At 43.1% G+C, this 11,306-nt stretch overlaps 3 protein-coding genes across 4 annotated transcripts; 1 reads left to right on the plus strand and 2 right to left on the minus strand.

The window, feature by feature from the left end:
- Window positions 1-729: 729 nt before the first annotated feature.
- Window positions 730-8,090, minus strand: LOC108970823 (protein mahjong). 2 transcript variants are annotated; one of them, XM_018936461.1, is made up of 13 exons: window positions 7,271-8,090; window positions 6,789-6,939; window positions 5,861-6,724; window positions 5,524-5,796; window positions 5,083-5,462; window positions 4,762-4,984; window positions 4,658-4,702; window positions 3,073-4,596; window positions 2,879-2,999; window positions 2,723-2,820; window positions 2,277-2,651; window positions 1,441-1,498; window positions 730-1,381 (listed from the first exon to the last, which is right to left on the minus strand). In XM_018936461.1, the coding sequence occupies exons 1-13, from the start codon at window positions 7,711-7,713 to the stop codon at window positions 1,116-1,118; spliced, it is 4,821 nt and encodes a 1,606-aa protein (XP_018792006.1). In that variant the 5' UTR covers window positions 7,714-8,090; the 3' UTR covers window positions 730-1,115. The 2 variants fall into 2 exon arrangements, with proteins under 2 accessions (XP_018792006.1, XP_018792005.1); XM_018936460.1 differs by lacking the exon at window positions 730-1,381 and having other exon boundaries at window positions 1,478-2,651.
- Window positions 8,091-8,407: 317 nt separating this feature from the next.
- Window positions 8,408-9,402, plus strand: LOC108970729 (protein TEX261). The gene is made up of 4 exons (XM_018936263.1): window positions 8,408-8,590; window positions 8,643-8,944; window positions 9,004-9,109; window positions 9,165-9,402. The coding sequence occupies exons 1-4, from the start codon at window positions 8,521-8,523 to the stop codon at window positions 9,278-9,280; spliced, it is 594 nt and encodes a 197-aa protein (XP_018791808.1). The 5' UTR covers window positions 8,408-8,520; the 3' UTR covers window positions 9,281-9,402.
- A 4-nt stretch (window positions 9,403-9,406) lies between these two features.
- LOC108970728 (ribose-5-phosphate isomerase) lies at window positions 9,407-10,544 on the minus strand. Its single transcript, XM_018936262.1, has one exon. The coding sequence runs from the start codon at window positions 10,389-10,391 to the stop codon at window positions 9,555-9,557; it is 837 nt and encodes a 278-aa protein (XP_018791807.1). The 5' UTR covers window positions 10,392-10,544; the 3' UTR covers window positions 9,407-9,554.
- Window positions 10,545-11,306: the final 762 nt, after the last annotated feature.

Here is an 11,306-nt window from a genome sequence, read left to right on the forward strand (position 1 = left end):
ATATATAATACACAATGAAAAGGTTGCCAAAATATTACTTTTACTTCAACAAAAAAATGTTAATGTTTTAGCATGGGTAAGCATAAGCTTTAAACATAAACAAAAAAAAAAAAATGTTTATAAAAAACAAGTTTTTAGAAACATCTGAGATTATGATTGATGAATACGATTGTTCACCGTTAACTTAACAACCGTTAGTTATGCGAATAGCATGGATAATTTCAATTTCCTTTTATTTACATACAATATATAATTTTATTTCGATATTTTTTTTTTGTTTTGTTGGTTTTTTTTTAAGTTCTTACAAAAAAGAAATGCAGTAATAAACTGACGCGCATGCGCATTACAATTACAATTGTTACAATGAAATATCATTTACGCGTCTTATATAATAATTATGTTTTGAAACAAACAGTATAACATATAATAAAAAAAGTAATAATCAAATATTCTAATAATTAAAATAGAACATCGAAGAAGAGAAACATTGCAAACGACATTTTTGTTTTTTGTGTTTTTTAATATCGGCTTTCAAGCCGATTGGGTAGTTGAACATGCCAAAAGGAACGAAGAATTTATATTTTTGTTTTTTTTTTTCTTTGTATTTACTTGCTAAGAAAATTTAAATACAAAAATCGGTGCGCGCTACGGTACTTTACAACTATAAAAAATATAATCTTTCAGTATAGAAAAAAAGTTGAACACAAAAATTTATGCATTTCCAATTTACTATTGCGCGCTCGGTTCGCGGCTTTATGCGTTTGTGTATCGCTTTGCTTTGTTTCTGTATTTCGATGAGGCTAACTACTTTACACGGTAACTGATGTAGTGAAAACTTATAGTACAAGTGGATAAACAAAAATTCTGCTTTGCTCTTTCAATTGTGGTTGTCTTTCTAGCATCTGTTGTTGTTATTGTTGTATTATTAATAAATAAATCACTATTGTTTCCAGAACAAAATTAAGATTAGAACTGCTTCGCTTTTGCTTCAAACGTTAGGCGTTTAGGCGCATCAACAGATCGTGGAAAGTTTGCATGCATTTTTGCATTGGTTTCGCGAGCATTTTTGTTTAGTATACTCCTAGTACAATGGACAGCGACTTGTGGGACAGTTTCTAGAAAGGCCGAAAATGTATTTCCATAATCTCATCATCGGACGAGGACGATTCGCGCTGAGCTTGCTCATTGTCGTCGCCGTCGTCGTTGTCATCGCTCATGGACGAATGTGAGTTGACGTCTACCCAACCATCATTGTCGTCGTCATCACCGTCGTTGTTGTCGCTGTCATCATCGCTGTCCATATCTTCGTCGTCGTCGTCGTCATCGCCGTCCGAACGATTGCGTCGCCGAACACGAAGCTGACCTTCGCTCATATCAAAAACTGTAAAACAAAATTAGTTATTATTCGCAACGCCGCATAACTGTATGTGTGGCACTCACTGTCTGTTGAATCGCTGTCCGAACCGTCCTCATCAGACTCAGGCTCTTCATCATCTTCCTGAAAGCAGAGATAACCAATTATTCATAATCGCATCGATGAGGTCTTGTGCTGCTGCGTCAATCCCAGCGCCGAGGCCGGCGCGCAGCGTGTTGCCATTAACAGCCAGGGCTCCGCCGACGCCGCCGCCAACGCCGCCGCCGGCACCACCGCCGATCGCTCGGCCTGCAACAGCTCGGTTGTTGCGATTGGTGCGGAACGCATTACTACCCGCACCACCTCTGCCTGAGGCTGCTGCTGCAGCTGGTGCTAATCTGGCGCTGCGTGCACCGCCAGCGGCACTGGGACGTGGCGCAGCATGACCATTGCTACCGCGACCGATCATTACACCGACGCCGCCATTGCCACTGGCGGCCGCGGGCAACGCTGAGCCGCGAAAGCTCACGATGATCTCTTCACCACCGCCGCCGCTACCGCTGCCGCCGTTGTGTCGCCGACTTGCGTCGATGTCGATATTGATTTCGCGTATGCGTCCAAAACGACGAATATGATCACCGGCCCGACGATTGTTAACTGCGTCGGCGTTATCGTCATCGTCGTTCTGGTTGCGTGCAGGTGCAGGAGGAGGGCCTCTACCGCCACCGCCACCTGCTCCTCCTACACCACCACCACCACCACCACCACCATCATCATCGTCGTCAACATCAATATTTATAATGGCGTTATTGTCGTCGTCGTCATAGTCGTCAGCGTCCGCATGCGCCGCCGCACGTTCGGCGCTATTACTTGCGTCATTACCGACGCCGACGCCCATGCCTGACGCGTCGCCATGACGCACCTCATCTTGATTCTCGACCTTCTTCATGCCCACAGCATAGATTTTCACGAACGTCTCCGGCCGCGAGTCGAACGCCGGCTGGTTCTCCACCAGCGCAATCAGACTGCCATTATCGCTAATGCTCATGTCGTAGATGCCGCGTCGCACGTCTATCGTCGATATCGATGAGTAGTCGTACGCGTCCAGGACCTTAAAGCTGGTCTCGCAGGCGGGCAATTCCTCCAGCATCGCATCGATGCGCTCATCGGACGCTTCCGCGTTGTAGCTGTAGATGACGCGCATGGGCGAGAATTTCAGGAAACACTGATCCAGCACTGGTACCGTCTGCAGCAGATGGAATGTGCGCAGATCCCACACTTCGGTGTTTGAAATGATCTGCAATCCAAAGCGGTTAGTCGGTTAGATGTGAACGAATAAGGAATAGAAATAATAAGGGGACACAATACCTCCAAACCATTCGGATGGAATACGCCGGAAAGACATTGATTGAGCTTGTCGAACTTGTGTATCTCCTTGCCGGAACGCACATCCCACAAGACGCCATCTGAAAGCCGAGACCGTTAGTGTTTAGGACGAACCTTTGAGCGCGGCGTGGAACTTACCTGACAGAATGAGTTCGTCGGTGGGACAGAAAGTGGCACGGTTCTTCACATACTGGTTGCTGAGCGTTGGTGTGAAGGTGGAAATCTTATTTCCCGTATTTATGTCGTAAATGATGGCGCACTATGCATAAATTGGAAAGAACCAAAGTTAAATTTAAGAAAGTCAAAAATTTAATCAAAAGTACTGGACTCACGTCATTTTGCGTGCCGAGCACTTTGTCCTGCGTCAGGTTGTTGAATTCGCAATAGTAGTCGTCGCCAAAGCTGAGCTTCGTCGCGAACTCGTTATGTTGTATAGACCAGAGCACGCTGAGCGGCGAGCGCCAAGAGCACGAGGTCAGCACCAGGTCGCCAGCGCGGTTCGAAATGATGGAATCGACCACATAACCGTGGCAGGTGGACGAGAAGACCTCTGTGCCGGTGGACAGATTGAATGCTTTCACCTCGCCGCGGTGCGTGCCGACGAGCAGCAGTTTAGAGGGCGACACAATCTCACACGTGGAGAACTGCAGCGAGGGAAAGTCGTTTGAACGCACCGAACGCCAAGGCGCGAAGTTCGAATGCACATAGCGTCGATCCAGGCGCGCTGTGTTGTAGCCGGCTTGCGCTTTGAAGATGCGCGCTGTTAAATTCAGATTATCGCCCGAGCGATTGGGCTTGGGGTCCGGGCACTTGTGTGGCGTGAATAGGTCGAATTGTGGACACGTGGTCATCGGGTTGTTGCACAGGGCATGCTGATTCGTGAGATACTCGGTGACGATGGTGCCCAGCGTGATGCCCGTCTGGTTGCCGTGTTGCGGCGGCGGCGAGCCGCTCTCCGAACGCACGTCCTCTGGCAGTGAGGAGATTTGCTTTTGCAACGAACGCTGTGCATTCGCATTCGCAATGGCCAAGGCGCTGGCGCTGCTTGCGCTGCTGTTGATTTTCTCCGACTTTTTCACCAATTTAATGGGTGTTACCGCGCTGCTGCTGCTCGGCAGCTCGTCCAGCGTTACGCTGCTGTTCAGTTGCTGCTGGTCGCTGGTGGTTGAATTCGCTAAGCTCTGTATGGCATTGTTGACGTCTTGCATGCGGCTGCGCAGGCGCTGGCGCACCGTTGATGAAGGCAGCACTTTGTAGTCGAACGGCGATTGGTGGAAGCTCTTCGTCGTGTTCGCCGAGACCTGCGGCAGACCCGCCTCCTTTTGCAGCATTTGCGCCGTCTGTAGCAGACCCTTCGATTCCAGATGGTCGTGTATTAGCTGGTAAAGCTGCTGCTCGTTATACTGGATCTTCGTTTGCGCAATTACATTGGCTTTGTGTATGTTGGCGAGTGAGGGATCCATTTTGTTGGAGATGGGTTTTGTTTTGCCCGAGACGCGTTCAACGAGCTCGATGGCGTACTTCTGAAATAAGACATGCTCGGCGCGTTTCTCCTGCAGTATGGGATCGCGCATTAGCGTCTGTATCTGGCCGTTTGAAAAGAGTGTTAGTTTTCCGACGATTTGGCCCACGCGCTCGGAGCGTGCCAGGCCTGCCAAAGCGCGACAGGCCATGCCACGTATGCAGTCCGCATCGGTGATGGGCGCTTTGATTTGCATCAACGAGAGCAATATAATAATGCCGTTGTTGGAGCACACCGACTCCCACACCTTCTCGATTAGCTCTTCGCAATAGCGATTTGCTGGTCTGTTGCGCTTGGAAGAATTGAGCGCTTTCCCGGCGCTAGTTGGCTCTTTCTGCAAGACAAAAGAAGCCTTTAAAATGTAACTGTAATATTGTTGCTGTATTTAAGCATACCTTGGATGATGAGTGGAACACTTTCAAAGCGGTATTTGGTTCCTTCTGTAAGACAACGTATGATATGTAAGATTTTTATTCTAACTTTATAGAGCTAAGCTCACCCTTGATAGTGGGGCGCAGACGCAATGGACCAAGACGGCCAAAGCCGATTTTTGCACATCTGCGTCTGCCGTGATATCGCCCGAAGCAGCAGCCAATATGAAGTAAATACCTGAGGCACCGGCGCTATCCGGCACATCCAAGCGCTCGCAATAGACCTGGAATACGCGCGGTATGACACAGCATATGGACAGCACATCCAATGAGGAGCGCACTATTTCGGATCTAAAACGGACTGGTCATTAATATTGCACTTTTGGAAATGTTTTTCAAGAAAAAAAAAAAAAAAAAAAATTTTTTTAAGGAATTTACTACAAACATACCTGACGCTGTTGTTCCAGTCGTAGGAGAGTGCTATGATTTTCAGCAGCAGCGTTATGCCGCTCACTTTCAATAGCTTGTCCACGGGCGCCCAATGTGCGCGCACCGATGTGTTCTCCTGTAAAGTGCGTACTTGTTCGCTGATCTGCTCCAGGGTCAGTTTGGCGCCTTTGGTGACATTATGCTGCGAGAACTCGTTGGAAAACAGGCATTGCGAACGCATGAAGTTATTGTACTTGTAGAAGAGGTGACTCTCCATGTAGCGTTTGAGTGCCACGCACACATGGCGCACGAGTTGACGTGAAGCACACTCCAAGTCATCATTGATGGGGTTCTCGTCGTCATCGTTGTTTGATGGATTCAAAATTTTAAGTATCGAAATCTAATAGAACGAAAACTCGTCTTACAATGCCGTTAGTGCATAATATAGTGCAAATACATACCACATTGTAGAGTTTCCGCAGACCATCTTGCGCATCGAACTCGTCCAAAATGACTTTGAATTGAAAACTGAGGCCAAAGAACATGGTCGCATGACAGACGCCCGAGTCATAAGAGCGTTCCATTAGCCACAGCGCATAGTGCACTAATTCGACTATCACAGTTCGTGGCATGCTGCATATGCGCTCCATGGCCTCTTCGCAGTAGGCGAGGTAGTAGAGATTTATTGAAACACCGGTAGCTGCAATGCTAGGACGCGGCACTTTAAGCAGCAACTAAAATTTTGTAAAATTGATTAATTTCTGTAAATATGTATACAGTCAAAAAAGTGGCATTTACCTCCAGTCCGCCGTGTGCGATGAATTCCAAAGCGAATTTTTTATGGCACAGCAATGAAGCCAGATATTTTAGCGCCTCAAATGCCAGGCATGTGTCACGTCTGTCCATTTCTTCCAAATAGCCGAACACTAAATGCATAGCACGATGTTCGAAAACCAAACCTAAATAGTCTTGATGATTGCCGAGTGATGTTAAATACCGTAACATTAGCATTTGGCTCGATTCGACGGTGGGCGGATGTAGGGGTATGTACATTTTCTTGTAGTAACGCGAGCCGCTGCCTTGTGGGAAGGCATCGCGACTGTTCTCCAGCAAAGTCGACATGTTCGAATTCGAACAATTTGTATCCAATAATGTACTCTTTGAAGCTTGCGATGTTGATGCTTTGGCATCGTTCTCTGATTGGGGCGATGACACAAAAGAGGCGTCGTTATTGCTCCATGGTGGCAGTAGTTTTTCAAATGAAATATTATCCTCTAAGCTGGAATCGGATGGCGGTAGTGTAAGCGTTGAAAGGCTACATTCATTGCCAGAGTGGTAGATCGCTTGTAACATATGCAGACGCTTCAGCGTTTTGGGTATGAGGCGAATATTGTGTTCCTTGAATGACACTGCTATTTCGGTTACCTCCATAGCTGCGCCTAGCAGACCGGTGGCATAACTTTGTAACGGCTCAATACTATCTTCGGCCCAACCGAAAATTCTATGAATCAGATGCTCGAATTCGCCTTGGAATACGGCAGATGTCTCCAAACCAGGCGCAATTATGAATATTAGGCGACATGATAGTATATTGAGTTCTAAGGAACTTTTTTGTATATTTTGGCGTGTAAAGAAATTATCACGCAGATAATCACTTACTAGCTAAAAGTCAACGAGTAAATTAATAACGGAGTTTTGTCAAAAGTCAACTCATTGTATACGTTACCTTACTAACGAACACATCTTTGCGGAAGAGCTGCTTTAGTAGTACACCAAATTGGCACTTGGGATCAGTACGATAAGGATGTCGATCCTCAAATGGATCGTGATCTTTACGCATATAAAGTTCTTTTTCCTTTTCGAAGATTTCGGCCAATCTAAATGAAGAGTTATAATAGTTATTTTTATTATTATTTGCATAGGCAACGTTCAATTAAATATTTATCTACTCAAATGAAAGTGCCGTTCGCTCATTTAAGTACTAAACTATTTTTAGATTTTTTTAATCACTCATTTCGATAAAATAATAAATAAATTACAAAATAAAAGTAATAACAAAAACATGCATACAACAATCTAGAAAGACAACAAATAAAAGCATGATTTTCTCTGCTTTATTTTTGCAAGCAGTAAAAAACCTGTTTGCGTGCATAAGATTAGACGAACAAACCTAAAGGTATGTGCATATGTATGCGTGCAGTCATTTACCTTTTCAACACTGGCACTGGATCGAATCCGGAACGTGTATGTTGTGCTTCCCAAATTTGCAGCACTTGCGACATATCTTTGTTATCGAAATTTGGTTCTTCATCTTCGAAACCATAAAATGGATCGGCCTCAGCAGCTGCCCCAGCTGCACCTTCTTCATTTTCGCCTGCCTCTGCATTTGCCGCATCCCCATTAGCTTCGTTCGGACCATTAGCTGCATTCTCCTCAGCTGCGTTCATCTCCGTATCTGCGTCTGCATTTGGTTCTGCTGGTGTTTGCTCATCATGTGCATCACTGGCAACTTCAATACTGTTCGCATCCTGATTTTGCGTCGTAGTCCCTGCTGCAAGCGCTGTTGACGTTGTTGGCTGAATTTCTTCTGCATCACGCATTTCCGCATCACCTTGTTGATGCTCAACTGGCTCTACGTTGTTGGGCGGCATTTAATGCCACAACTTTATCTTTTTGTACAAATCTAGTCCTAACCTAACAAAACTTTCCCACACGTCGAGGCAAAGAACGGAAGTTTTCCTTCTTTTGAGTTCGCGTGTACAATTTAACGTTGTTGTTGTTGTTGTTATAATCACCCCTTTCAATTTTTTGCGAAATTGGTATTCAGTACAATTCAAGGTTAACACTAATTCGGAATTCGACGGAAAACTTTTCACTTCTGTTTATAAACAAATATTTTTGTTAATATGCACTTATTTTTTGTAATTAAATAAAGAAACAAAAATCGTAAAACTATGCTTAAACTTGTGTTTCACATAAAAGAAATTCCACTGAACTAAGCAGAAGGAAAATGCACGCGCTTTTTTCGCTGCTGTCAAATTGGTACTGTGCTGGTGCTGCCACATCAGCATATCAAGTTATTTATTGCAATAAAAAGACATTTGCTTAAGGTACACACGGATAACACAACACAACATTTATAAGTAAGTATACATAAGACATAAATTTTAAACATTTATTACATTAACTTTGCTAGCCTTTATGCACTTTTACGTCAGAAATTGAATTTTTTAACTTCTTGTTAGTTTCGAATATGGCACGCTTCAAGCTTTTTCTTTTTTGTTTACCCGATTCCTGGATTGAATGATTGACTGAAACAGCTGATTCACAAACTTCAAATAGGCGGTCGCTGACGTTTTACTTTTGTATTTCTTTCTTAATAAACAAAATTTCCAATTTGTATAAAATCATCAACTGTATAGAATAATAGGGAAAACAAATTGTGGAATAAGTTTAACATGTCTTTTCTATATATATTGAGTTGGGTATCCACGGTGATACATATTGTTTTCATCACAATATCGATTGGTACGCAAGAATATATGACCTTATGCAGGAACTAATTGTTTATTTATTATAGCGGCGGGTCTGTACTATGTCGCTGAATTGGTGGAAGAGTACACCCAAACTGCTCGAAAGGTCATTACAATGATGATCAGCGCAACAGTATTTGTGTATATAATGTTCATATTCTTTGACAACTTACCATGGAAGATGATACTGTGTGGGCTTGCAGCGCAAATGTTTCACGGGATAATCATGAGTAACTTCCCATTCATACGATTCATCTCAGTTCCTTTTACTGGCGCAATAGTATTACTGATTATTAACCATATGTTGGCCTTCCAGTACTTCACCAGCTATTATTATCCCTTCCTACAGGTAGGCGCTGAATACAATTTTCTTATATATAGATATTCAAAAATATATATTAATTTTAGATTTTGGCATATTTTACAATATGTCTCTGGCTGGTGCCATTTGCACTTTTCGTGTCCTTGAGCGCAAACGATAATGTGCTGCCGACTACGGTTAATGACAGTATGGGTAGGTTATATGATTATACTTGTTGCTTGAAATTGCTGACTCAATATAATTGTAGGAAGCCAAGACGTGGTTACGAATTATTTCAGCCGTGGGAAAAAACAAGGACTGTTGTCGCTTTTTAACTATGCTAAGGATAGTTTATTACCGACAAGAAACAAGAAATCTTTCTGAGAATTCCTGCCTGTAAATTCGGAAAATGTGGACTGCTACCAAAACATACTTTGTTAAGTTGAAAAAGCTTGGTAATTGCATTATTTATTAATTAAACATAAATTATAGAATTTACACCGAAACTTTGTGTATTTTATTTTCACTTGTGTGTCAAGAAACGTAAAAAATTTAAGAACATAAAAATTTAACAACTAAGTACATCCATAAAATCATGCGTATAAATTCGCGAAATTTATCCTGAGTGTTTGGATTCTGCATTCTTACATTAAGTAAATTACTTATCCTGTGTCTTAACGCTACCGTCATTCATGCCGAAATAAGCTTTGGCTGCCATATTCACAAATAATCCCGTTTCGACTACTCCCGGTATTTGCAGCAGCTCGCTGTTAACCTTTGCCCAGTCACAGTCGCAATTTTGCTTGAAGTGCCAGTCGAGTATGAAATTACCATTATCTGTTACGCAGGGTCCGGCCTTAGCCACTGCCATGCGAAGTTTGAGCTCTCCGCCATATTTAGCAGCAATCCGCTCTCTTATCGGCACATATGCCATTGGCACTACCTCAATGGGTATGCCCTTTTTGTACTGTTCACCCAAATGTTCTGAATTTTTTGTATAATCTGCTATTATTATTAACTTTTCCGCGCAAGATGCTACAATTTTTTCCAGCAATAAACAACCACCACCACCTTTTATAAGTACCATATTCCGATCCACTTCGTCGGCGCCATCGATTGCCACTGCAAGTTTAGGATTGCGGTCTAGATCACCGAGTACCAAATTATTTTCCACAATGAGTTGACGTGCTTGAAAGCTTGTTGGCACACATGTAACCTTTAAACCTTCTTTTTGCACTCGTTCAGCAAGGCGCTCCACAGCAAATACCACGGTTGAGCCACTACCAATACCTATGACGGTATTTGTCTTTACCCACTCGTCGACGGCGCGGTGAGCGGCAATGCGTTTTGCTTCGTTCAATGACATATTTGAACTTGAGGCGGTCCTTTGCAAGACTGTTTTCGAGAAGCTGCTTAGTGTTTTCCTTGTGAATTTTTGAAGATTAGAGTTGTAGTGTACTACTTTTAGTAAAGTTATCACTGGCGTCCTTGTCATGTGCTGGCGTTAAATGCAATGCATTAAGGGTATTAATTATTAATAGCGGAACAAGTATAAACTTTAGATATATGTAACCAAAACAGTTTACTGAAGTTATTGAATGAACTTGGAATTATTATCAGTTTGTTTTATTCCTCTTTACTATCTCTTCGCTTGCTTTACGTTAGAGAACAGCTGCTTCGCACGTGTCTGCCGCGCTGTGTTTAATTTGTACAGTGTGCCTCACACACTTCGCCGTTATTTTGGAAAATGTCTATTTCTAGATATTTATATTTTTGTACGAAGTACTAAGGAAAAATTAGCTTGTATTGTTATTAATTTTGAATTCGTTTATTACTCGTTTTCTCATTTCCAAAACTCTTTTTACTGTAATGGCCGATTCCCATAGCATAACTTTCCTCGCTTTGCTTGAAGTTAGTCCCTCAATAACAAAGCGAAGAAATTGAAGATATGTTAGAATGAATGCTTTGCTTTCCGTGCAATTCTTTAATAAAAGGGGCGACTGTTGCTTGGAAAAAAGTGAAAAGGTGAAAGTCGTCCAACAGTTTGTTTCGCTTAGTCGCGTTGTGCTTCAATGTGAACGTTCTCATACGATTAGATATCTACTCCAGCGAAGGTTCAGGTCCTACCGTGTTAGTGGATGCTGTGGATCGGTCGAGTTCATACCCAGTTGGTACTCAGCTATACCTCTGTGACCGGGCACCCAGATGAGGTGCACATGGTTACGTTCCGATAGGCTATTCAGCGGTTCTCTACACGCCTGCACCATTAGCGATGGTTTTAGTGCTGCTTCACTATCGCTAACTATGGTTATACGTTTGTTGCGATAGTTGCGTTGGAAGTTTATCTTTATGCAACGACTTATGCTAAAGACCTTTGTTTGAAAAATTATCTGAAAACTTCCCATAGGTA

Source organism: Bactrocera latifrons, unplaced genomic scaffold, assembly GCF_001853355.1.
Source record: "Bactrocera latifrons isolate USDA-ARS-PBARC rearing strain unplaced genomic scaffold, ASM185335v1 scaffold_31, whole genome shotgun sequence".
In the NCBI taxonomy this organism is placed as follows: domain Eukaryota; kingdom Metazoa; phylum Arthropoda; class Insecta; order Diptera; family Tephritidae; genus Bactrocera; species Bactrocera latifrons.

Excerpts from the sequence above, each read along its gene's own strand:
- LOC108970823 (XM_018936460.1), bottom strand. The coding sequence starts at position 7,713 with ATGCCGCCCAACAACGTAGAGCCAGTTGAGCATCAACAAGGTGATGCG. Across the intron at positions 4,703-4,761 it reads TCTGCGCCCCACTATCAAGG|AAGGAACCAAATACCGCTTT; the intron begins GTGAGCTTAGCT and ends GTTGTCTTACAG. Across the intron at positions 3,000-3,072 it reads TGCTCGGCACGCAAAATGAC|TGCGCCATCATTTACGACAT; the intron begins GTGAGTCCAGTA and ends ATTTATGCATAG.
- LOC108970729 (XM_018936263.1), top strand. The coding sequence starts at position 8,521 with ATGTCTTTTCTATATATATTGAGTTGGGTATCCACGGTGATACATATT. Across the intron at positions 8,591-8,642 it reads TTTCATCACAATATCGATTG|CGGCGGGTCTGTACTATGTC; the intron begins GTACGCAAGAAT and ends TATTTATTATAG. Across the intron at positions 9,110-9,164 it reads TACGGTTAATGACAGTATGG|GAAGCCAAGACGTGGTTACG; the intron begins GTAGGTTATATG and ends ATATAATTGTAG.
- LOC108970728 (XM_018936262.1), bottom strand. The coding sequence starts at position 10,391 with ATGACAAGGACGCCAGTGATAACTTTACTAAAAGTAGTACACTACAAC.